The sequence below is a fragment of the Zootoca vivipara genome, chromosome 6 (assembly GCF_965207765.1).
Source record: "Zootoca vivipara chromosome 6, rZooViv2.hap1.1, whole genome shotgun sequence".
In the NCBI taxonomy this organism is placed as follows: domain Eukaryota; kingdom Metazoa; phylum Chordata; class Lepidosauria; order Squamata; family Lacertidae; genus Zootoca; species Zootoca vivipara.
In genome coordinates, this window is record NC_142589.1 from 12,570,984 (window position 1) to 12,596,374 (window position 25,391).

At 47.4% G+C, this 25,391-nt stretch overlaps 1 protein-coding gene across 6 annotated transcripts in view; it reads left to right on the top strand.

Moving 5' to 3' along the window:
- The window catches only part of CASZ1 (castor zinc finger 1), a 309,366-nt gene that overhangs the window by 139,385 nt on the left and 144,590 nt on the right, over positions 1–25,391 (top strand). For 4 of the 6 annotated variants that reach the window (XM_088671542.1, XM_088671543.1, XM_088671540.1 and 1 more), the window contains one exon: positions 10,402–10,487. In XM_088671542.1, coding sequence (XP_088527668.1) covers positions 10,484–10,487 — 4 coding nt within the window. In that variant the 5' untranslated portion in view covers positions 10,402–10,483. The remainder of the gene's footprint in view (positions 1–10,401; positions 10,488–25,391) is intronic. The other 2 variants (XM_088671546.1, XM_088671545.1) reach the window with 1 other exon arrangement.

Here is a 25,391-nt window from a genome sequence, read left to right on the forward strand (position 1 = left end):
CTCTCTCCCTGCCTGCCCCCCATTCCATCCTTGCTTCCCGTGGTCCTTTCTGTTTTATGCATCTCCCCCGCCTTTCCTCGCCCTCCTCCTCCTCTTCTCTTTTTTTTTAGTCCTTTAACATGGTTTTCCTAAAAAGTTTTTTAATCAATCAAATTTCGGGCAGAAAATAGGCTCCGTCACGCCTGGTCTTTGGGTCGTGTGACACTCTCCTGGGGTCCTGACAGCTCCTTAAAAGAGGGTCTCGGGACGCGGAGGCCAAACAGAATGTTTGCCCAGGGAAGGGGCGGTTTCCATGACGCTCTCACCCCCCCACTCTGGCGCACTGTCCGTTGGGCTGACACAGACCTGAGACTTTTTAAGGGGGGGAGAGGAGGAACGCAAGGGGGGGGGAGCATGCGTGTGTTCAAGAAGGATAGCGAAACAAACCCACCCACCCCCCAAAACAAAACAAAAGAGATATATGTGAAATGGAGGTTGGAAGCAGAGGGGCGAGGAAGTATGGGATGCATTGACAGCTGCCCCCAGCTCTCAGGGGGTGCCAGGCCCATTGGGGAGCCGATGGGATAGACAGTAATTTAGTCAGTTTTCCAAGTGTGCATAATCAAGGGTCTTTCTTTTTTTAAAAAAGTCAATTTTTCATCTCCTCTCAAGGCATTTTCTCCAGGAGAGCTGGCTACCCTGTCACGGAGGGAGAGCGTTCCTGAGCTCTGGTATGCACCTCTGTTCTTTGACCGCCTTTCTCGTCTCTCCATCTCACTCTGTTCAATCTGTCGGAGCTGCCTTTCGGTTAAGTGGGCCTGTCAATGGGCTTCTTGTTTTGGACCTAAACCGATACCAACAGAACGCTTGGCGGAGTTTTGTGGGGAGAGGGAGACCCTTCAGTTTGGAGTCTAAACTGGATTTATATGGGAGGGTCTTTCTTTGGCTTGAAAAGCACCACCCACCTGGATACGGGGCGATGGGGCTTTTCTGTCTTGGGTGGAGTGGACTGGGCAGAGCCCCCACATCTCGTCCTGGCCTCCTTTCCGCTGTCAGATTCTTGCCTTTCTCTCACATTTCTAAACGTCTTTCATATCCTTTTTCTCTCTCAAGCTCCCCCCCCTTATAATTAATGATTATGCTTAATTGGTTTGCTAAAACAGCCCAAGAGCATATTAGCAGGAGCAAGGTTGCCAGATTGTTTGGGGAGTGGTTACGGTGCATGTTTGACCAGGGCAAAGGGACGTTTGAGGGTCCTATTTATTTCTGTCTCTCCCTGGCCTCCGTACTGTTTGTAACTGTGTTTGAGTGTTGTGTGGCTGGCTGATGTTCCAGTTGGAGGCAAGTTGCAGCAGTGTCATCGGTGCTTCACTCGTATTCTCTCTGACTCAGTGTGGACACCCTGCAAAGTGGCCAGCCTGCCTCTTAGCAAAAAGAACCATCTTCTTTGACCATTTTTGTTTTTCTTTGCCCCAATGGGCAGTGATATTGTGTGTGTGTGTGTGTGTGTGTGTGTGTGTGTGTGTGTGTGTGTGTGTGTAGGCATACATTATGTCTGTTTTTTCCTATTACAGTCTGGGTACAGCTGGTCTTGAGTGAAAGGTGAAAGAAAAAGAGATGCACGCTCCACCTGTTGTCCGATTAAACTATAAAAGTTGGTTGTTGCTGTTGTTGTTTTTATTTTATTAGTCATGCAACAATAAACAACAAGTATCCCATTCCTCCCACCCACCTCCTTGTCCCAGATGGAACCTTGATGTTCAGAAATTGTAATAATGTATTTATGTTAAAGTGGGGGAGGGGGGTTAGGGAAACTTTTGCTCCCAATACATTCTCGGTAGTGGCACCCGTCCTGTGGAACACCCTCCCAGAGGTCAGAGAGATAAACAACTAGCGTACCTGACATTTAGAAAATACCTAAAGGCAGACCTGTTTAGGGAAGTTTTTAATCTGTGGTATTTGATGTATTTTAATGTTTGTTGGAAGCTGCCCAGAGTGGCAGGGGAAGCCCAGCCAGATGGGCGGGGTATAAATAATAAATTATTATTGTTGTTGTTGTTTTCCTGCTGCCTAGATATCAAGTCTTTGACCTTGTCAAACTAACCTGTGTGTGTTTTTATGTTAATAAGGATGGATGAATTAGTCCATTTTGGTATCTGCCAATTTCTCCCCCCCCCCCACAAGACTTAAATTAAGTTTACCTTTCCGCAGCAACATGCAATAAAAAATAATAATACCCCTAATAATTGCATTTTTGCATGCATTTTTGATGGATGTATGCACTTTTGCAAGCAGTTTTTCCCCCTAGTAGAAAGCATTTTTGCATGTTCTTTCCAGTAATGTATGCTTGTTTATGCATTATTTCCCCTAAAGTATATGTTTTTGTCCATACTATTCGATTGGAGAGCTGCATTACAAGATTCAGAGGAGTGCGAATTTCAGAGGACTGCTGAGTTTCAGTTCAAGTATCAGTCCAAGTAAGAAGTGTAAATTAGGTAGTTTCTCATGGAAAGGTGAACCAAATCATACCGGTATATTTTCCTTGTTCCTTGAGTATCTGCACACACACACATATGACATATTCCTGAGAGGCCCACAGGCCTGGCTCTCTCAAATGCTATAATTCCGGGTACCTGCCTTCCTTTATGTGGCTTGTGTGAAACTAAATCCTACTCGCAGAAAGGGAGGCAGTGAGTTTTGTTGAGACCAACTTGGGATGCGGAAGAGTTTCCTCTGGCACCTTGGCTCCACCTGCTCCAGGGAAAGGTGGGGAGCAGTTTTATGGAGCCTGTCATCCTTCCGACCATTGGGTCTAGACAAGGCACTGTTTCTGAGAACAGTTAGGGGAAAGGTGTTAGGGGCCTGCTCCCCCAGAGTGAACCAAGGCCCTGTGCTCTGTAGATGCTGGACGTATTCTTCCTTCAGCTATGTGTGCTAAGAGCTTTGGATTGGGCCCTGCTTCCGAGAAACTCCCGGAAACAAAAGATGTGTTGACTTCTGCAGCTTTGAACATGTTGTTTGCTGGATGTATCTTTCCCACCCCCCACCCTCGGAAATGTGGGTTGCCATAATGCCTTGTGCATCTGATAAAGTAGGGCTTTGACCCACAAAAACAACTTTTTGTTTCACATGAAATGAGGGGGAAATGCACTCTGCTTAATGACAGTGAAGTGCTTTGACAAAGATTGCCAGCGTCTTCTCTCCCCAGCCCCCTCCCGTGTCCTGCATGACAGGGAAAAATTCAGCAGGAAAAAAAAATAGTTTGACCGCCGCTGCAGAAAACTGGAAAACTGCAGAAATAGGATCAATCACAATAGGATTGAATCACAGTAGCCATGCTGGCTGGTGGGAGTTGTGGTTTGGAACATGTGGAGAGCTCCAGGTTGTCAAATGCCACCCAAGGACATGCTGGGACTACGAACATAAAATCAGTTTTAGAACTCTTTTAACAAGCCAAGTGCCCTGAGAAGGAGATTCTGAACAAGGTAGGCTCATAAGAACTACAGCTCTGCAATGAGACGGAGGTCCGACACTTTCATGAGGCAAATAGAGGCATCTGCCTCAAGGGGACAGATTTGGGACAGCAAAAAGAAGCAAAAAATTCAAACTGCTGGGTTGGATCTGTGTGTTGGATTTGCCATCTCAGGCACCAGCATAACTTGAACAGATTCTGAAGCCATGGTGCTGGAATCTGACTGTATGTGTGTGTTTATTGCAGAACAACCCAAAGATCCAGGCATACACCTGCCTCTTTGGGCGTAAGTCCAACTGAAGTCAGAGAAGTGTAGTTCTGAGTAGACGTCCCTAGGGTCAGGCACAAGAGCCAATCCCTTGTTGAGCCCTTGTGCAACGAGACTTGGGCTTCAGCCCTCTCCTCCTCCTCCCCTCCTCTCTTGTGCCATGGTAAACTATGGTTTGTGCAGAGCTGATTTAGGGCGCCACAGCAAACGGTGGTTTGCTTAAACCAGGAAAGAAAGGCGGGCATTTGAGCACGCAAGGAGAAGGCGGTTTGGCCAAGTACCTGGCCTTTGGATGTTTTGGATTGGCTCAAACATCTGTCTGTTATGACCTTTCCCCTTCAGTGTGGGATCTGGATGCCCTGCAGTGCAGGATTCACATGTGTTTCTGCACTTGTGCTTCCACAGACCTTCAGGCATGTGAGCGCCTCTCCTAAGAGCACCTGGCGCCTCTTGAAAGCAAGGTCAGGAACTTCTCTGGCTCGAGTTTCCAAAGATGACCAGCCAAGCCAACAAAATCATCTGAAATTGGGACCAGGGTGGGGGATAGAGTTTTGCCGGCTGTGATTGGGGAGAAATCTGCCTCTGCGTGCACATGTGTGCTTGTGCCTGCTGTTCCTTTAAGGCGAGAGTGGCGAGGGTGCTGTGCACCGGTGCCAGCTTTCATTCAGAAGCGCCGCCGCTGCCTCCTCCCCACCCCACCCCCTTCAGAAAGTTTCCTGCCGAATTGTTATGTGTGATCCGATCTGAAAGTTACTCTCTAAGCTTCTTGTCACATTTTGACTTAATGAAGTGCAACTGAAGAGGGAATTGGGGTTCATCACGCCAGTCTCTCTCTACTCCCTTGTTGTCAGAAAACAGGGGCGGTTGGGGACCGTAATGCAACGCTGAAAGTCGTTATCATTCCGGTCAGTCTGTTTAACACAAAATTAAACAAAGAACTAATTAGTGCCTCATGAATTAATAAATGCGCAGTTGCTGGGGAGGAAGAAGAGTGGGGGGTGGGGGGGAGAAGGTTGTTGGAGAAAAGATACTGGAAAAAGTCAAATTAGGAGGTGGCAGGATTGGAAGAGGGGTGAGAGGAAGGCCGAAAGTCCACTTAGGCAAAAATAAAAGTTTTGTACTCCTCGTCAAGGCTGTTCTGAGCAATGCAGCTGAGACCAGGGAAGTGACTTGGCTCTGACAAGGGTCTGGTGAGCTGGAGCTGGGTTCCAGAGAAGAAATAAATATTTATGCAGAAAGGACTCTGCTTCCAGTCCATGCTGGCTTCTGGAGTCAAGAGGGAGGAATTCACAACTGCGGTTTTGCAATGCACCTTGCCTTTCGAGGTGGTTTCAGAAGATACACGGGGCGTGGTTCTGGTTCAGAGCACAGAAACCCAGCATCCGGAATATTCTAGAGCTTGCTTAAAAGAAGACCAAGTTTCTAGTCCCTAAGACTGCAGAGAGAAATTTGAAAGTGTTTTTCTTAGGGCAGACATAGCCCTGTGGTTGTAATACCTTCCTTTTCCTATCAAAGCTATTTTCTTCCTCTCTTAAGACTCTTTCATCAGCTTCATAAAATCACGGAGTTTGCAGCAATAACAGAAGCCAGGCTAAAAGCTGGTTCTGTTACTTCTTTCTTTTTTAAAAAACAGAGTTTGAGCATTGATGTGGAAGATATCTCCCTCTGCCCGCCCCCTGACATGGCGAGGAGTTGGCCTTGCTTACGCACTGGTGGTGGCAGGGTGCTTTGTGCATATGCTCAGAGGCACTCCTTCCTAGTATTGCTGCTTTGAGCATTCCACATCTGAGGCCTAAACTTGGAGGCACAAGTACTAGGGAGGTAATAACCGTAATAGCAAAAGCAGTAATGTATTGTCACAATATAATTGGGGAAATGCAACATTACAGTTTTCATTATTACAGTTATTAGCTTCTCTGTATATTTTTGAGGGTTGGATTTCTTTTGCCTCCAATTTTCTTATTGTGGTTCCATCCCCTTTTGGGTGGGGCAAGAGGGGGATGAGTGTTTGAGGCTTAGCGTTGGAAGGGGTTCCTGGAGCTTGAGTGTTGAATTCTACCTGCAAAATGTGTGTAACAGTGGGCCTACCTACCTCACAGGTTGTTGCCTGAAGGGAACACATTGAAGTATCCAACAAAGTATTATTATTATTATTATTATTATTATTATTATTATTATTATTTATTGTTATCTATTAAATTTGCATGCCACCCTTCATCCGAAGATCTCAGGGCAATTCACAGCAAAATAAATAAATAAATATGCAAGTTACAAACACAAAATACGTAATAAAAACGGGCACAGAAACAAAACAATCGCTCCACCACCCGATTCCAGTGAGTGAGTAGTCAGGGGAGGAAAGACCTGAAGCGGCAGAGAAGTGTGTGGGGCAGAACAACAGGCTGCATTAAAGGCAGGTGACCCCTAAACTGACTTTTAAGTTTTAACTGCCCCAGAAGTTATATACACAACTTTCCTGCACATTCTCTCACTCTCTCTTAGGTAGCTTAAACTGTGTCTTCTCTGGGGGCCCCATCCCATCGCTTTTGTGCCCACCATACGGTACGACACCCCCAGACTTTAACATTTCTCCCTTTCCAAAGGAGCACGGGACGCATTTCCTTAAGAGAACTTAAGTCTGCCACAATAGCAGTTTTTAATCCCCGATTAACATTGCCCCAGAAAGGGACACACACATCCGTTTCTCTCTCTCTCCCACCCACCCACCCACCCAGCCATCCCTCCTCTGGGTTCTTTTTTCTGTTTTGGGGTGGGGGTGGGAGTTGTTGCAGCTTCCCCCTTTCCGAAACATTAATTGAGGGTGCCTGGTTGTGCGTTGGCAGAGGAGGTTTGGCTGGGAGCCCTTGTTGCGTGGAGCGGTTTTGGTTTGTGTGTGTTGTTGTTTTTTGTTCGCCCTGCTGCCCACCCCGGCTTCTGAGCTGTGCCCTGCCCTGCAGATACGGAGCAGATCCTGGCTTCCGAGGCTGTCTCATTGTCAGGCAGAGCTGGGGGAGGAGGAGGAGAGTCCATCCTTAAGAGGACATGTCAAGTACAATTAGCGTTATCTGTCTAAATATGTGCTGGGAACACAGAATACAAGCGTAGGCCTGGGTGGCTTTAATGGAGACATATGCAAGGTCAGACCGCCTCATGCAATCCCCCAATCTGATTTGGGGGGATTACACATTCTAAGTAAATTGGCGTTATTCCTCTTGCATCATTGATAAGCCGCGGCCAAAATAATGGAGGGGTGGGAGGGGGGAGAAGGGGGCTGCTGGGCCATTAAAAAAAACAACAACCACCCACCCAGTCTAGCATGGGGTGGGCGGTTGCGGGGAGAAAGACGGCTGCTTGCAGGCAGGGATAGAGGGGGAAGAGGCGAGAGTCAAAGGCAGAGCAGAGGGGAGAGGAAGGGAAGAAAAGAAAAGAAAGAGATCTAAAAGCAGCTTCACCAGCACCAGAATTCGCTTTCCAAAGGGTTGGGGCTTTTCCCTCGAAGACGTGAAGTTGTGAAGCAGGTGGTGATGGTACCTCTGCTCACGTGCAGAGTACTTTCCCCTTACCTCTTACTTGCTTTGCCACCTGCTCTCTGATGTTTTAGCTGAGTTTACAAGGCAACACTTTTGGGGCTGGGGAATGCTTTTCCTGGAGGGAAAGGCTAACTGGCCACGATGGCTGCGCTCTGCCTCAGGGGTGGTAATCCTTTTGAATGCCAGTTTCCGGAAACGGCAGGAAGGTTCCCCACAGGCATCTGGGTGGTCACTGTGAGGACAGGATGCTGGACTAGATGGGACCCCCTGCCCCATCCCCTTCCCCAAACAATAAAACCTTTCACATCCGCTTTCGTAATGAGCAAGGCCAAAACTGAGCACCCCAATTTGATCTTCTCAATTTTGCACCCCCTCAGCTTGGCGCCCAGGGTGGTGTGTGTGATCATCTTATTCTTTAACCCAGGCAGCAATGATCAGAGCAGCCATGGCAGTTAGAGCCAATAGCCCGACTCAGTACGAGGCACCTTGCTGCTTGCCATCAAAATGTCAGCCCTGCTTTTCTGGCACAGAGGTGTGTTGAGTGTCCACTAAAAACTACCCCACCTCCCAAAATACCGGTAGTAGAGAGACCACCACCCTCAGCCTCTCCTCCCTGTACTTCCCCACCATTCTTGCCCCAAATTATTTTGCCACCTAGGTGAGAGGGATGAGTTTGGGCCTTTCTTGGTCCAAGCTCAGCTGGTACAGCATGAGACTCTTAATCTCAGGGAAATAGGTTATAGCCCCATGTTGAGCAAACGGGGCTGGACTAGATGATCCTTGGGGTCCCTTCCGACTCTACAGTTCTATGATTCTAACCTGCTGTGCAGAATATAGAGCTTTGCCCTGCAAAAGGAGTGTGGCAGGCCCACGCCAAGCCAATCCACACACTGTTGTCTGCCAGGGCAGAGTCATCCCAAGCCACGTCAAATGAGCTGGTTGGAGGATACAATATGGAACAGGGAGGGGGGAAAGCACATAGCTTCCCGCTGTCGATGGGAGTAGGAAACCTGCTACCAGCTGCTTTCTTTACCAGCTGGTTCTACCATCTCTGTCTCTCCCCCACCCCCTGCCAAGTATAGGGAGACCCCCATCCGGAAGTCTCACAATATTGCCTTTCCCCCCCCCTTCCTTCAGCTCTGTCACACTTTTGGAACATATGGCTTTAAATAATTCAATTTACTTTGCGTGGTGCTTTTGTTTGGTTTCCCCCCTCCCCTGCAACTGTTGTTGTTTTTCTACATATTTCTTCGCCCTCCCCTCTCCCTCCAGTTTTTACTTGAGTATGCCCAAGTTTAGCCCATGCCAGAAGGGGGAATCACACTCAATCCCTACGTTGCTCGGAACAGAGAAGATAGGAAGCTGCCTCATACTGAATCAGACCGTTGGTCCATCTTGCTCAGTAATAATTATCAGTAGTAGTATTTTATTTACATGCCACCCATCTGACTGGGTTGCCCCAGTCACTCAGACTTGCCTACACTAACTGGCAGAAGTTCTCCAGGGCTTCAGGCAGGGAGGCTGTCCTAGACCTACATGGAGATGCCATTGGGGATTGAACCTGAGAGCATCTGCATGCAAAGCAGATTCTCTAGCCGCTGAGCTACAGCTCTTCCCCATGTTGTGCAGGTCCTACAGCAATGATGGATGCAGAGCAGAGTGGAAAAGGGAGGAGGTGGCCAGAACTGTATTTTAAAACTGTGGCAACTTACCCCACATTAAGCTCAGGAGTCAGTGCTCCTATTGCACACCACTTGTGCTCCCATGTCAGTGGTGAGTACGCTACAGCTCTTCCTCTTTGTGCAACAACCCTAGTGGCTATCCCATTATTCCCTTGCACCACCTAGGGGGTCTGTGTGGGACATGGTGCCTTTTAAAAGCAAAGGGTTGTGTGCTACTGAGTTCCACTCAGACCAGAGCCGTTGAAATTAACAGACCTAAGTTAGCCATGCTTACTAACTTCCACGACGCAACTCCAAGCAGGACTTGCATTGGATACAACCCAAAGGGTGGATATCAAAGTTGTGCGAGTTTTGTTTTCTTTTTTCTACTTCTGTGCAGCTTAATATATTTAAAAATATCTCTGAGCAGTGTACAAAAAAGAACCGACAGCAGGTTAAGGAGAATAATGCAAGAGTTCCCGGAAACTGTTGATATCACCCTAGTCTCTCACTTGAGTAGGCCCAAAGTGGCTGGTACTTCCTCGGGCTTTCCACAGCTGTGTTCCCCCCATTCAGCAGCACTCTCTACACCATGTTCCAGATGCAATGGGTCTAGAGAAAGAGAAAGGGTTCCACCTCCGCTCACAGCTCTTTCTTTACGCTTTGTCCTCTCCTCTTCCTCCAGCTGCTATTCCATTCATTCCTCCCTCTCCTGCCCCCATTCACTGTTGTGGGAGCCAATTGCGAGGGCTGCAAAGTGGGGGACACCCTGCCATGCAAGTGCCAATCCTTATGCCTGGCTTCCGCTGATGGGGTTGGTTAGGTGAATCCCCTGCCCTCCAGTTTCTAGCCCCTATGAACTTTGATGGGTGCATCCTGTTTCTGATTGAAGGATGCCTTTGGGGTTGAGGCCACCGGCAGGCAATAGAGATGCAAGGGTAGAGTTTCTTTGCCCTTCTGTCTTCTCTGCTTGTTTGCCCCAAACGCAGCTTTCAAATAAGAACCAGAATAAAGACTGTGTGCTGCTCCAGCAAGAACATCTGAAGTGGGCATTCTGCCCAGCTCCTTCTGCCCAGGAGAACCGCTGTATTCATACCTTATTTATAATAAATATGCATATTATCTCACCTTTCTCTGCAAAGCAGATTCAAGACAGCATATAACAGGGAGGGGGGGGGTCTTTTAAAAGCACAATGATACAACCTTAAAATACAATGACGGAGGGTCAACAGAACAAAAAAATGGCAGAACCTAAAAGATTTTAACTTTTTAAAAAGCTACTCAAATTCTGTGCATGCCAGATGAATTGACTGTGAACTTCCTGTGGATCTCCCAGCAATAATAATATTAACACCAAGGTGCCACTGGTCAAGTCAAAGCCCAGAGTGGGGAGGGGGACACCTACTGCATTGGTAAACCCACCCATTTTCCTTTGCCTCATTGTATATAATGCTAGCAGTAGTAACCTCTAACTCATTTTTCCCTCCTCAGGATGAAGTGACTTCACAGCTTTAAAATAAACCCAATCTGATTCCTGGTCATCGAAAGGTAGGAGAGACCGCCAAGACCACAAATGGGTATGTCCGCCCACGCGGGTTCTTTTTACCCTACCTTTCTGTGTCTCTGTGGCAATTTGTTGCTCCTGTCCATGCGGTTGATCTAGTCTGTGTGTTTTATGCCTAGTTTGTCAGCAAAAGAGTCACAGCTAGCGACACAGGGAAGTGTCAGGCGCTGGCGCACCCCCTACAAGGTGTGTTGCCTCCACCTTCTCCAGCGTAAATGGATGGTAGACCAATGGTCTGAATGGTAGACAGGTCAAAGGTCTAAATCAGGACAAGGCAGCTTCTTCTGTTTACAGGTAGCTCAATGTGGCAGAACAACCATCCGTAGTTCAGCGGTAGCATAATATGCTTCTGCTCATGCTCCGCATCCATCCCAAAGTGAGCTTTCTCACAGGAAGGTAAATGTGAGAAATGCCATCTGCACAATCACCATCCAGGTCAAGAAAAACACTGTGTAGGGGGGCGTGTCATACATGAGGTCAAAACATTTGTCACTGAAACATTAGTCCTAACAAATTGTCAGGGAACGGCAGTGTGGAAACCTGGGTGCTTTTTTGGAATTGTCACCTGTCCAAATAATCACTTGTCCCCCTTTTGTCACTCTTCCCTCCCTCGGCCCTTCCCCAAGTTCCATTTTCTAAAAGTGGCCAATGCCAAATTTCACACTTGGTTCTCATAAAGTGAGCTAGTAAATGTGAGACTAGACAGTGGCACTTTCGGTTCTGCTGCTGGTGGGAAGCAGCTTGCATCGTCAAATATTCCTGCACAGGAAGGGGGCAAAATGATGCACATTCACACAAAAATGTTTTGGGGAAAGGCGAAGGAATGTGAATATGGCATCGCTTTCCATTCCACCCTGTAGCCGTCGCATGCAGCACTGTTTCTTTTCTGCTGCAGTTTGTCTTCCACCAAAAACAACATTTGTCTTGTAGTCTGTTGTGGCAAGATTATGTAATTTAAGTAATTTATGTAATTAGTTATGTAGCTGGCCTAAGTTTCATTTTCTTTACATTGTTCCACCCCATTCATATCAGTGCAAAGGAAACACGTTGAAAATTTGGGAGCTGAGGGGACGTAATCAGTTACGGTTTTGGGGGGCGGAACGCAGCAACAATAAGTGAATATCAATTGTATTCGCTGAATTAATTTTCATTCCCGGGACGAATAAGCGAACTCTGCAATTCCCATTCCCATTTTCGGCAGAATGCTCTGACGTCCCTATTTGCAAGAACTGCCAACTCTGTAATCACTCTGCAAACTTTAGTTGCAACACATCCTTAAAATGACACACAAGGCAACTGAGGGTACTGAGGTTTTCCCAGATGGCATTACCTTCTCAGTCTGCCCTCTACTCTAGCCAGGTGCCAGCAGAGCGAGTGCCTCCCCCCACTGCTCCCCAAGCTGAGCATCTCAGGAGAGCTGGGCCCCGCAGTGTCAGAGGTGACCGGTGGAAGGCCAATGTTATGTAAATATTTCTGCTGCAACATGGCGAGGAATGAGAGCCAGCCTTACACATCCATCCATCATTGACGGGATGGGCCTCTCTGGAGCCAGCGGGGTTTGTATGGAAGTGGCTGGCAGCGGGAGGGGGGGACACAGACAGAGGCAGCAAGTGCCCCCGCTCACAAACTGTTTGTTTTCCTTTTTGTCCCTTTTGGTTTGGGGCACCCCACTGGGCACCCGACTCTCTGCTTTGTCTGCACAACCTCTCCACCCACCCGCTTGGCCCTTCGCTCTACACGCAACCCCCCCACACACTTCTCCCTCTCAAATAAGATCTCTCCAGGTTTTTTTGCATTTCGGCTTCTCTCTTTCCAACTTCAAAGGTGCCCCTTCATTGTCTTGGAATCGGCAGGCAGTGGCCCTGAAACGCGATCACAGCCAGGCACGGTGTAGGTCACCCCCTGAGCACCCTGCCTCGAGCCTTCAAAGGGATGGGCAGATGCTTCCCTTTGCATGCTTCACAACCCTGGTTACAGCTCTTTCCTCCTCCCTCCCTCCCTCTCTGGCCTCTATGCCCCCCTTGCTACATCGCTCTGTCACCACAGCTCAGTTCTCAGAGCATCTGCTTTGCGTGCAGAAGGTCCCCTTCGGCTAGGAGAGACCCCAGTCTGAAATCCTGGAGAGCTGCTCCCAGTCATTGTAGACAGTGCTGAGCTCAGTGGACTAAGGGGTTCAACTCAGGACAAGGCAACTTCCTATGTTTATAGACCAGACTGTGGGACGTACCATTTTGCAGGTGGGGCGTACCATTTGGGGAAGGGGTGTAGGTCAGTGGTAGGTTTGCATGCGGAAGGTCTCAGGTTCCATCCTTGGTGTCCCCAAGAGGGGCTGGGAGTCCACATGGTTAGCTGCACCAAAGGTTTGACTCAGGATACAGCAGCTTCCTCTGCTCTCTCTCTTGCCCTGCTTGGGGACGTCGGCCTCCTGGCCCTGCCAGTAGCACAGTTTGGCACTAAACTGGATGTGAAGGAGGTGGCACTCCACAATGAACAGGTGGGAGGTTGTGGTCTGCCCCCTGTTTTTCTAGCCCCCACCTCTTGCTGGTTCTTCTCTCTCCCCCTCCCGCCCAGCCTCCAGTGAACCATGATATCCACACTTGGCGTCTCAGGTGATTTGAGATGTCTCTGCTAGGACTGAAGAGCAGGAGTGGATCTACCATGAAACTAATGAAGTTTGAGCTTCAGGGCCCCTAATCCCAGAGGGGCCCCAGAAGTGACTTTAGTCCACACTGCTTAATTTTTTTTTAGGTCATTAGACCCAATTTGAGTTGCACAACTTGGAAACTATAAGGTGTAGGAAATATTTATTCACACCAGTGACTTTGACATATGAGATAATCCAGCACAGCACTTTTAATCAAAATCTTGAGTTGTAGTAGTTATTTTTCTTAAAAAATAAAATTGTGGTGATCTGTCATGGAACAACCCCATTGGAGAAGATAAAAAGGGTTACCCATACCTTGTTGTTGGTTGCAAATGGGACCCTATAATAGTTCAAGCTCCAGGGCCCTCAAAATGTAGGTCTCCCACTGCCAAGGAGCTCCGGAGAGCTTGTCTACAACTGAGTAGGGAGTGCAAGGAAGGGTGCAGCGGCATACCCTCCAAGAAAAATCCGGGATCAGCAGCGGCGCAGCACCGGAAGTCACTTCTACGCATGTCTGGACATGCATAGAAGCGACCTCCGGTGCTGGCGCTGCCCGATTTCCGGTGCCCATACATGGGCAGAGTGGCACCCGAAATAGGTTCTGCGCATGTCCAGACATGCACAGAAGGAGCCTCCCTGGCAGGTAGGAAATCCGGGGGATTTACGGGATTTTTCTCTATTCAGGATAACAGCGGGAAACGGGTTTAAATACAGGGGTTTCCCATGAAAAACAGGAGACTTGGCAGCTATGTGCAGCGGGGAGTTTTGGAGCTGTAGTTTGTCCTGAGGGGTCAGTGTTGCGACCTCCCTGGCCTCAGCCCATGAGCAGCCCAGAGCAGCGGCAGTGGGTGGGTGGCGAGTAAAAGATGCCTTGGACTTTTTGTTGGGTGTCAAGTGCAAACTCCTCAGCCCTGCTCAGAGTTGGGAAAGCCATTTCAGATCTCCAGGGGCCGTTTGAGCCCCTCTCTAAGGATGGGGTCAGGATTCCTCAGCCTCTCTCTCCCGTGGCAGAAAAAGCTCATCAGGAAATTAGCCTTCTCCCCTTCCCTTCCCTTCCCTTCCCTTCCCTTCCCTTCCCTTCCCTTCCCTCCCCTTCCCTTCCCTTCCCAGCCAACCACCCCTCTGTGTTTTCATTGGCTTCTTGCTTGGCAGGGGGTTGGACTGGATGGCCCTTGTGGTCTCTTCCAACTCTATGATTCTTCGCAATACATTCAGAGCAACCTCCTTGTTGCAGTCTCTAGGCAGTTTCTTAAGGTACTTCACCTTAAGCGTGCAATTGTGTGCAGGGGGATATCTCCTCGCCCCCCAGTCATAATTGGTTACATTTTTGTTTTCTCATAGCCTTCATGAAGGTCCTGGCCAACTGCTGACTTGTACCTGCGGCCTCATTAGGGAGGGCAAGACGCCTCTGTTTCCCAACAATTTCTGAACTCGTTCCTGGGTTTTATCTTCAAGAGTCATTTGTTCCTCTCCCTCCGCCCTGACTTCTGTGGAGCCCAAGAAGTGCCTCGTGCATGCAAGAGTGCTAGTGTAGCTTTTGAAGAAATGCAGGAGTGCCTGCATCGCTTTTGAAGAATGAACACAAGTGAATGAGCACCACAATCATTCCGCCGCCCTTTTTGTTGGCCTTCTATCTTATTATTCACTTGTCCTCTGAAGGCTCTGATCCCCCGTTTCTTCCACGTACCCCTCCTGGGTCTTATTTGACAGCAGCATACAGAGAATGTTTTGCCAAAATGGCACCTTTTTGCACTGACACTGAACCAACAATAGCGCAAGTCTTAACACCAAGAGCGAAATGCAAAGGTGTTGTGTAGTGAATTGTAGAATAGTCCAACCCCCTGCAACACCAGAATCTTTTCCCCAATGTGGGGCTCAAACCCACAGCCCTGAGATTAAGAGTCTAGTGCTCTGCGAACGAAGCTATGCCAGATATTCCCCCTGCCCTCAACTGGAGAGCCCGTTGAGTCTCCCTCTCTCCCTCTCTTTCTTTTTCATCTACTCAGAAGCCTTCCTTTACTTCCCTGTCACCCTAATTGATTGCATTAACCTTTCAGCGTATTGGATTTCTCCGGCATCATGCAGAGAGATCTGTGCAATATGCTTATAATCTGGGCCGTAATGGACAGGGAGCAGTCGACAAACCCCCTTTGCCAACAGGTTCCCTGACAGATTGGCTTTCCGAAAATGAGTGGCCGGTGGGGGTGGGGGGTTGGTTTGAGACACGATGGAAAGGGCATGACATAAGTATCATTTGCACCTCTGGGTCTGTTTTTTTTGGGGGGGGGGAATTGGTGTATAAATGCAAAGCAGCCGTGGAAGTGCTGAGTATTATGACTGCTGAGTCCACCTCATTTATACAGCCAGGTCTTCATGAGCAAAATTTTCAGCAGGCATATTTATAAACGTGTATACGGGCATATTTATAAACATAGAAAATTATGAATGGTGTTGAAGCATGGCTGGGACAGGGGGGCTTTCCCCAGTCTCACACAACACTTTAAATGGTCATAGAAACCAATCGGTCCATTCATGACGGCTCACATATAATTGCTGAGCAGAGCCTCCATGTCCAGCAGCACTGTACCTCTGACAGCCGGATACTGCGAATGAACAACAGGAAAAGGCCTTGCTCTTCCTGCTCTTACTCAGGAGGGTCACTGTATGGCAGGATTCTGGATGCTCTTCTTTGCCTTAAGCATCTAATTGTTCTTTTGAAAGGGTCTGTTAAAACCAAAGCAACCAACTTGCCCAGAGCTGACTTCTGTTGCTTTTTTTTTTAAAAAAATGCAGGTGGAGCCTAGAGCGTAAACCAAAACCAGAGCAAAAGCAGGCAGCCAAGATGATAATTCTGTCATTTTTTTGGTCTGGGGGGGGGAGCGTGGAGGGACTTGGGCAGCAGATACGTGGTTTGTCTCCCTATTAAATCCGGGTCCCCTTTAGTACTGTGGAGACTCTAAAGTGTGCTTGCACTTGTGTCTGCAAGGGCTGCCTAAGCTCGTCTTTAGAGGCTGCCCTAACAGCTCACGACGGTGGTGAGGATGAGAATGTTTCCTGGCACCAATAGATAGATATTTTATTGACAATGTTTTAAAACGTATAAAAGAGCAACTGGAAGCCCATGTGATGGTAAATTTGCCAAGATCTCCCGTAAATGAGAGGGTAGCTTTTCTCTTTACGTATATATAAAACGTCTCTTCCCCAACCTGGGATGGGATGTTCGACTGAGCAGGGGACATTCTGGGAAGAGGAGTCTGTGGGTGGGATCACCTTGAAGCATTACCCTGGGCAAAGCTCTGTGATGGGCAAAATTTTGAGGAGCACGGGAGGCTTGTGGTGTCATTCATTCATTCATTCATTCATTCATTCATTCATCCATTCATTGCATTTATATCCCACCTTTTTCTCCATGGTAGTATACATGATTCTTCCCCCGCTTTCATTTGTTCCACACAACAATAGGCTGAGAGGTCATGACTGGCCCAGTGAGAGCTCCATGGCTGAGTGGGGATTTGAACCATAGTCTCCCAAATCGTAGTCCAGCACTCTAACCACTGCACAACACTGCCTCAGATATTACATACAGTATTTCATTTCGGAGAGGGCTTCTCTCCAGCGAAGAAGCAAAACCTTCACTTGCACGCTACATTTTTGGCGTGTGCGTTGGTATTAAAGCTTGACACCATCTTACCTACCGGAAGTGGGTGACAAGGAGCGTTCAAAAGAAGTGGTGTGTGTTGGTGTGTTTGAGAGAGAAATGAGAGTTCACTGAGATGAAGCAAAGGAGGGAAGAATGGAAAAGAGGGATTCAAAGAAGATGGCAGCACCTCTGAATGGAAGAGTAAACAGGCGCTGGGCGGCATTAAGTTAATTGATTGCTCTGCAACAGGCGGAACAGTGTGTTATTCTGTCGCCGTGGCAACAACCCCCCAAAATTGTCAGCCTGTTTGGATGAAGTGAAGCGAGACATTGTCTAATTTGCGGTGATCTGGGTGTTTGTTTTTCCTTCTGAGGGGGCGGGGATCCAATGATCTGTTGTTTGCTCAAAACTCTTGCTCTAGTTCTTTTCTCTTTTCTTTTTTTTTAGAATAATAATCATAACAACATTTTCTTTATTTAAAAAAAATCAGAGGTGGCTGGAAGCAGGGGGGTGGAAATGTTGATTGTTTCCTCAAGTTACCTTGGTTTCGTCACATGGGCCGCAGAGGTGAAAAACAAAAAAAAGTCATCTCCTTGCTTAACCTCACGGGGAGGGAATTAGGAGCGTTACTGAAACTGGGAGTTGATTCATATCTTCCTCATGGAAGCCATGCAAAATTTCAGCTTAGCGATCCAAAACATCTTGTTTTCTTTGCCAGGGCAAGAGTTGTATGGGTGGGGATTAAAAGAAAGCAATATTAAACATGTTCTTTAAAAGAAAACCTTTCCCAAACAATTTTAATTTTATAATTCAGTATTTATTTTCCAGCTGAGTGCCAGGTGCTGTCTAAAAGATTGTTCCAGAGCAACTGCTGCTTCCAGGTTATATAGTCTACGCCAGCTTATAAGACCCTTTCCATTGTCCCCACCAACTGAAAGTTGGAAAGTTGGAAACTCAGATCTATAAGCCAAATTGCACCTTAAGCCTAGGTTACAGTCGCCACAACGGACTGTCTAGGTGCCTTTTTTGCAGTGAGATGATGATGGTGATTCATTTCACTTACATACTGCTTTATATTTTAAAGGGGGGAGAATCTCAGAGTGGTTTACAACACATTAAAACATCAAGTAAAAGAATCCAGACTAAAACTAATGCAAGCTTCAAGGAAAATATTTCAGATCCTTCTCTAAGTGACATTTTGCTTTCTCCATATTTACTTACCGACTTAATTTATAGAGCTGCCCCATTGCAGAAGTACTCTAGGCAGCCAGTGTGGAGTAGTGGTTAAGAGTGTCGAACTAGGACCTGGGAGATCAGGGTTCAAATCCCCACTCAGCCAAGAAGCTCACTGAGTGAACTTTAGTCAGTCACAGACTCTTAACTTACCTCACAAGGTCGTTGTAGGGATTCACTGGGGGGGGGGGTGAACCGTGTACTTCTTGGAGGGATATAAATGGAAAAAATAAACTCTTCTGCTGATCTGCTTAAGAAGGCTAGAGGTACTGTACCAAACAAATGGAGATATCAGTCGCCGACCTGGCATCCAGAGACCTCCCCAGGGTCGCAATTGGACCCACACCAGTTGCAAAATGCGCCTGGAGCTTGGGGGATTTCGAGCGCTGGTTGGGGACAAAAAGAAGCTGAGCAGCCTAACTCTTTAGAAGGAGAAGTCAATGGTTATTCAATTCACCTGCCAAAAGGCACTCTAAGCAAACGTAACACAACTTACTGACACATCATGAATAAAAGAGTATGGTGTGTCAGGAGAGCAAAATCACTGGGATTTCTGAGGTAACATTCTTCAGTCCTGGGTTCTTTGCTCTCACTTCACAGTGACTTGGTGGCCCAGTTAGCATTTGACACTAAGCCATGGTTAGCCAAACCATGATTTGTCAGTCACTCAGCTGATTCAACAAAACCATGCCTTGATTCTCCAAAGTTTGGTTTCATTTTCAAGCTGCTTCTGCCTTTGGAGCTTGGCAAGTGGCTATGGTGGGTTGGCCAAGCAAGCCATGCTTAAGGAAGGCTGCTCATATAAATCAAGCCAAGGTTCATAAGGCAACAACAAAAACTTGGCTTCAGATCATGGTTTGTTGGCAGTAAACAAACCATAGTTCAGGCACAAGGCAAGGGTCACCCAGTTCACCACAGTTTATTAAACCCTGGATCAGTGTGTGAAGAAAAGGTCTTTAAATATTCCCATTTTACAGGATGGTAGAATGGAGAGTGAGAAAAGGTTCCCACAACAAAGACCACCCAGTGGACATTTAGCAGAAAGACATGAGGCTTATATCCAGATCTCCCATTTCATGGACGTACAATGAATCAAGTAGACAACAGACAAATCTCACCTTGCTCTCCCCATGAATCTGACCCTACCCTTAGAACACATGGTTGACTGTGGAGTATTGGTCTCCAAAGTGGAGCTACCATTTATTTTTTTGTCTGGATCATAATACACTGGTGCCTATAAGCCGGAGAGGAATATGGCATGGAGAGGAACCCATTTATCCCCTGGATTCCTTGTTCTTCCTCTTCTCCTTTCTTCTGAAAGTATTTCCTGTTCCATGTTTCTTCCTTTTCCTCCTTTTCTGCCCTACCCCTTCCCTTGTTCATCATATGTTCTTCTAGATATCAGGTCCTACAATCTAGGGAGAAAACACACACACACACACAAAATCTAGCTGAGATTCCTCTATTGCAGGGGGTTGGACTGGATGACCCTCGGGGTCCCCTCCCAACTCTACAATACTGTGATTCCTTTTTTCCACCCTCTCCCACTCAGCTGTTGCATGAACTCCAATGGGGGTTACCTTGACGGGTTCAGGTTTGGTGGTAGCAGCGGTGAGTTGGAGCAGTGTCTGGTGCTAAACATCATCTTCCCACCCAATCCCAGAATAGAGTGGGTTTTCCTGGGGGTGCTCCTGCTACAGTTCTGCGGGTATGATGCACATTTGCGGTACGTGTGTGTTGTGTGTGTGTTTTCGAAAAAAGAGCGAACTGTTTGACTGGCAGAAGCGGCAGTTGAAACGAGGTGGTTATTGGCGTCAGGAAAAGCTAAATAACCCTGTAACTGGTATGAAGGTGAATTCATGGTCTGGTGAGCACTGAAAATATGAGAGTTCTCTAGACAGGCAGCGTGGCGCAGGAAATAACAGCGCAGAAGCTTCCGAGGAAGCCTGGATAGCCAAGGGCAGGGCATCAGGACAAGAGGGGTCTGCTGGCGGCTGTGTAAGCAGGGTGGCACATTTTTCCCTTGCCTGGAGTGAAATTCAGAAATCTGATCAGCCTCATTTAAAAAGGAAGGAAGGAAGAAGAAGCAAGTTGCTAGTTCTCAGGCTTCTGGAGAACAGCTTGAAAACATCTCCAGTGGGGATGGGGAGGACGTTGTTTGGTTCAGTTTGCATTTATAGGTTTGTGCTTTCTGAGACAATATGCCAACCAAAACACAGCCAAATTTGCACTTTCCAAATTTTGCAGTGTGGTTCTCTGGCCAAGTAATGTGCAAAAAATGCACATACTAGGGTATAATGTGTCTAGAAATTCACATTTTAGTGAAAATAATTTAGAAAAATGTGTTATATTAGTGGAAACTAGGCTCATAAGTTGATGTGGAGAACTTGAAGCAAATACGATTTAAAAAAGTGGAGAAAGTGAGAGAAAACGAAAATTAACAAATTCTCCCATCTTTAGTCTCTAGGCCTGCCTTTTCACCTGTGCTGCCCTTCCTTTTTGCCAGGAAATTTCCAAGAAAGCAGACTGTGGAAATAAACAAAGCAAAACTGTTTGCAGGCATTACTCCTACACAGATGCAATCTCCTTGCAGGGAAGGAGAAACAGATTTTACAAAGAGGCGAAAGCCCATGCAACACCTTTGTATATATGATGCACAGCCACAAGAGGTTTTTATCTCTGCTATGAACACATGGATCAGGGCTGCTGCTGGAGGCCACATAAAATTATTGGGTGACACTTTGTACCTGATGGTGTAGGGAGTTTCCCCTGCAAGGGGATTCTATCAGGGCAAGTTGTGGGAGGGGAGGAAGAATGCATGAAACAGCCTTTCATTGGCGTCAGGAATGCAGGTGTGTTTTTCTCCAGAGTGGCTGCAAAGTGCATGAAACCCTTTAAACAATGGGTTGGGGGCTACCGTAGGAGCAAAGTGTATTTTGGGGAAAGGGGGCACGCTTTGTCCCCAACGTTAGGTTTCTGAAAGATTAGATTAGACGTTAGATTTCTGGCATATTTCATATTAATGCTCACTTCTGAGAAACATTTTTCTATAGGTTGTTTCTGCTCAGAGCAGACCCATTTAAATGAATGGATGTAGCTAACTTAAGGCCATCCATTTCAGTAGGGTCTACTCAGAGCAAAACCTACTTGGATTGTCTCCTCTGAAGTCCTGTTGATTTTGATGGAGTTAATGATGCAAGTTAAGCAAGTTTAGGACTGCCACCTCGTTTTAATTCCCCGTACAGTATTTTATTATTCAGTCATAATACATATGTGAAAAGGGCTTTCCACCAAGCAACCACAGGGAGACAGCAGTTGTGGGGCAGCGTGCTTCCCCCCCCCTCGCTTTGGCACCTGTGCATAGATGTCAGCTATGTCGGTCTTGCAGAGTTTGGGCTGAATGTGCTCCACTCACATGTATGTTCCATAAAGTACATAGACCCTGAGGGTCATCTGAACCAACTCCATGCAATGCAGGAATCCTGCCCACAGCCGTTGCTGGGTGGGCTCCAATCACCAACCTTCAGGCTACAGCCAGCCGCCCCATGGATGGCCCATTGCACCACATGGATGCACAGACAAGCTGGCCAATGCTTGCTTGGAGCTCCATAAAATCTGTGCTTCTTGCTTCTTGCCTAAGTTGCACAGACCTGATGACTTTGCAAGCAGGACCTTAGTCTGGCTGGAGCAAAAAAAAAATATGTTTCATTTATTCCTTAGGCTTATACCCTAATATTTCCCCCAAGGAGCTGCAAGCAACGTATTTGGCTCTTTCCACTCCCTGCCCGCTCCTAACAACTATATCCTCACAACAAGCCTGCAGTGCTGGTTAGGCCGAGAGATAGCAAGAGCACCCAGTGAGCCTTGCAGTTGAAGGAAGGATTTCAGCTTCGCCAGCCCAAGCCTGACACTTTAATCGTGACACCACACTGGCTCCCAAAAAGGACTATGATTAATTGGTGGCAAGGATCTGGGAATTCCGCAGTGCCCGTGTTAACATTCCAGGGCGAGACGGCAAGCAAGGTGTGCAGGTGGGCCCAGTGCCAACTCTCCTGTGCGACCCACAGGAGAGGCGGGAGCAGCAGCCGACCAACCCCCAAGCCTCCCCCTTCCTGGCTTTGGGCTTTTTCTTACTCATTTATTTACTATTATTTCTCCCGCCTGCTTGCCTGGCACTGTAAGAAGCAAAGCGAGCAGGGAGGAGGAAGGCAGGAATGAGAAAAAAGGATTTAGTAACAATGCTGAACATTGCAAAACTATATATATATATATATATATATATATATATATATATATATATATATATATCCTTTTGAATAATGTGTCACAGAAACTGATGGATGATAAAGGGGGAGAAAAGGCCCTGCGAAGAATCCGGCTAAGCCAGTTTCTCTTATTTATTAAAGAAAGGGGGGGGAAGCTGAGATAATTAACTTTTTTTTTGTTTTGTTTGCGGGCGACTCCCCAGACTGGCAACTCCAGGGCGCCTGGCAAATGGAGCTTGGTATCAGCTCTGCCAGAGTGGCACAAAGCAAGCTGGATCTGCCTAGTGACTGGCTCGAAACTGACAGAGTTTGTTGGTTTCAAGAGGCCAGGAAGGATTCCCAGATTGCAGGCAAGGATCGGGAATCCCTGACATCAGAAGGAGCCCCTTGAGTTCCAGCTTTGTCTTAGTGAAGCCATCCCAGTTGAGAACGTAAAACTGTTTGAGCCTTGCTGGGTGTCACCAGGACTAGGGAAAAGCAAGCAGCATTAACTACTCCAGCTGGGGACATTGGGGATTCCACCCTTCCTTGTGTACGCATCCCATATATGCCTAGGAGTAGATATTTCTGTAGCGGAGCTAAAGTGTTTCCCTATCCTTTGCTTTTCCTTGAGAAAAGGGATACAGCGGGTCATTGCTTTTATACCAGCCTTTCCCAATGTGGTGCCCTCCAGATGTTGTTGAGCTCTATCTCCCATCAGCCACAGCCAGTATGGCCAGGGATGATAATATCTGCAAAGCACCATGGGGAGGCTGCTCTAGATCAGGGGTAGGGAACTGGTGCCCCAACCCCACAAAGTTCAATTTCCAACATCCTTGACTGTTGGGCATGCTGGCTAGAGCAGATGTGTGCTGGAGTTCAAAAACATCTGGAAGCCTCCAGGTTCCCCACCGTTTTTCTGGAACAGGGCTAACCAGTGTGATGCTCTGCAGATGTTAGACTCCAACACCCATTAAGCATGGCCAAAGGTCAGGGGAGATGGGAGTTGGAGTCCAATAACACCTGGAGGGCACCATGTTGGAGCAGGGAGGGGGATCTGACTCTAGACCAGGGTTTCCCAAACTTGGGTCTGCAGCTGGTTTTGGACTACAATTCCCATCATCCCTGACCGCTGGTCCTGCTAGCTACGGATGATGGGAGTTGGAGTCCCAAAACAGCTGGAGACCCAAGTTTGGGAAACCCTCCTCTAGATAAATGGATTTGCAGATCTTAAATTACAAGAGGGCAGGTTTTGGTTGACATCAGGGGAAGCCTAATGGAACCAGTTTCCTAGAGTGGTGGTGGGGTGGGTGAGCCCTTCATGGGGGTCTTAAAGCGGGAGGTTTGGGGCTGCTCTGGTTCTCTGGGTTCCTAGAGGGAGCTGGACGAGCTGACTTGCAAAGCCCTCTCCAACACTATGGTTTCATTATTCTTGATCTACAGTGTGGAAAGTCACACTGGGGAGTGTGGCGGGGGGAGAAATGAAATACAGTATTTTTGTTCTTCCCTTTAGTTGTGGGATCAGGCACACAAGTCTGAGTGATGGCAAGGTCCAGCCTGAGATAACTGATGAAGCAGGAAGGTGCTCCAAGCAGTGGAGGAGGAAGAGGGTGGTAGTGGTAGAGCAGTGAAACTTCAGGCTGGGGGGGGGGACAACTGTGGCCCTCTAGACCTCTCTGTCTGGGCCTTGGAAATCTCCCCACACCAGAAACCCCTCAGTGGCTTTGCTTTACCTTGTGTGTTTTTTGATACGCCCTTGAATCCTGACCATGTCTTTTGCTTGTCTGAATGGTGGGTGGAGGGTGTGTGTGGCGAGAGTGTGCGTAGAAGCCAGCCTACTGCACAAAGGTTTTTAAATATATATAACACTTGTTGACCTGCCCACTTTTGCCTCTGGGCCTCCCCAAAAGGTTGCCCAGGAAGGACCCCGGCACTGTGGCAAAGGCCAGCAAACAGATGAGGGAAATCAACACAACTCAAGAACGGGTTTGCCTGGACTGAGGGAGCACAGCAAATCTTGAGGCTATATAAGCTGACAGTGGAACTGGATTGGCTCTTTAGTGTTCTGTGATTCCCAAGAGAAAGAGGATATTAGTCTGTGACGTGTTTATACTCAAAAGGACCTGAATTTCCCACCCTCCTCTGACCAGTGGCCCCCTGACTCAGCTGCACAGCAGGTAAACAAAAAACCAAAACCCTGATGTCTAACCTGCAAGGTCTTAATGGATTGATTTTGTTCAAGCATCATTTTGAGGGAGGATGGTCCATTTCAGGCACCCCTAGTTTTTCAGCACAAAATGTGCCGTCCTCTCCCTTGCTCTTAGCCTTCGGCAGAAAACAAAGCTCTTTCATTTAACATATGCTGTGGACCAAAAAGACTTTTTCTTGTAATTTCTCCTTTCTTTTTATTTTTTGAAACTCAAGGATGTGTCATTTTTTTTGTTTCAATTTAGCATTGGAGAATTTTATAATTTAGTAATTAAAATCTCTGATAGGCTTTAGAAATTGCAGCTAATTGAATTTAATGGGAAGATGATTTTCAATTTTATTTGATTACCCAGACCCCTGGCATTGGTATTTATGGGGGAAAAATGGGAAATGTGCAGTGTGGGCTAAGATGGCATAATTGAATTAGGGCTAATCGGATTTCTTCGTCATGAATTTCACTATAATTTTCCTATAATTTTCCATTAGATATCTAGTTTACAAATATTCACAAAGAAATGAAGCTCTTTCGGAATGGAGATTGCTGGCTAACAGGATTACCAAGGCGATTGCATGGTGATGCCAAGCCAGCCTCCTTCGATAATGCAATCGCTACGTCTGCCTCACACTCTCCTGCCCCCAATCCTCCACTTCTGCCTCCCCCCCCCCAAACACCCCAAGATCCTTGGTACCACCCTGGCACCACCCTACTTCCTTCATTTCCATTTATTTTGCTAGTTATCCACATGTGCTTTTAGTCCGAGAACAGAAGTGATGGGGGGGGGCTTTTTCCATCAGAGGGCCACATTCCTTCCTGGGCAAGCTTCCAAGGGCCATATGCCAGTAATGGATGGGACCAGAGTCGGAAATGGTCAGAACTGGTTGTTGGAAACAGCAGGAGGACATGTAGCACAGTTTGCTCTAAAGTGCACATCTCAGTGGCGTAACAAT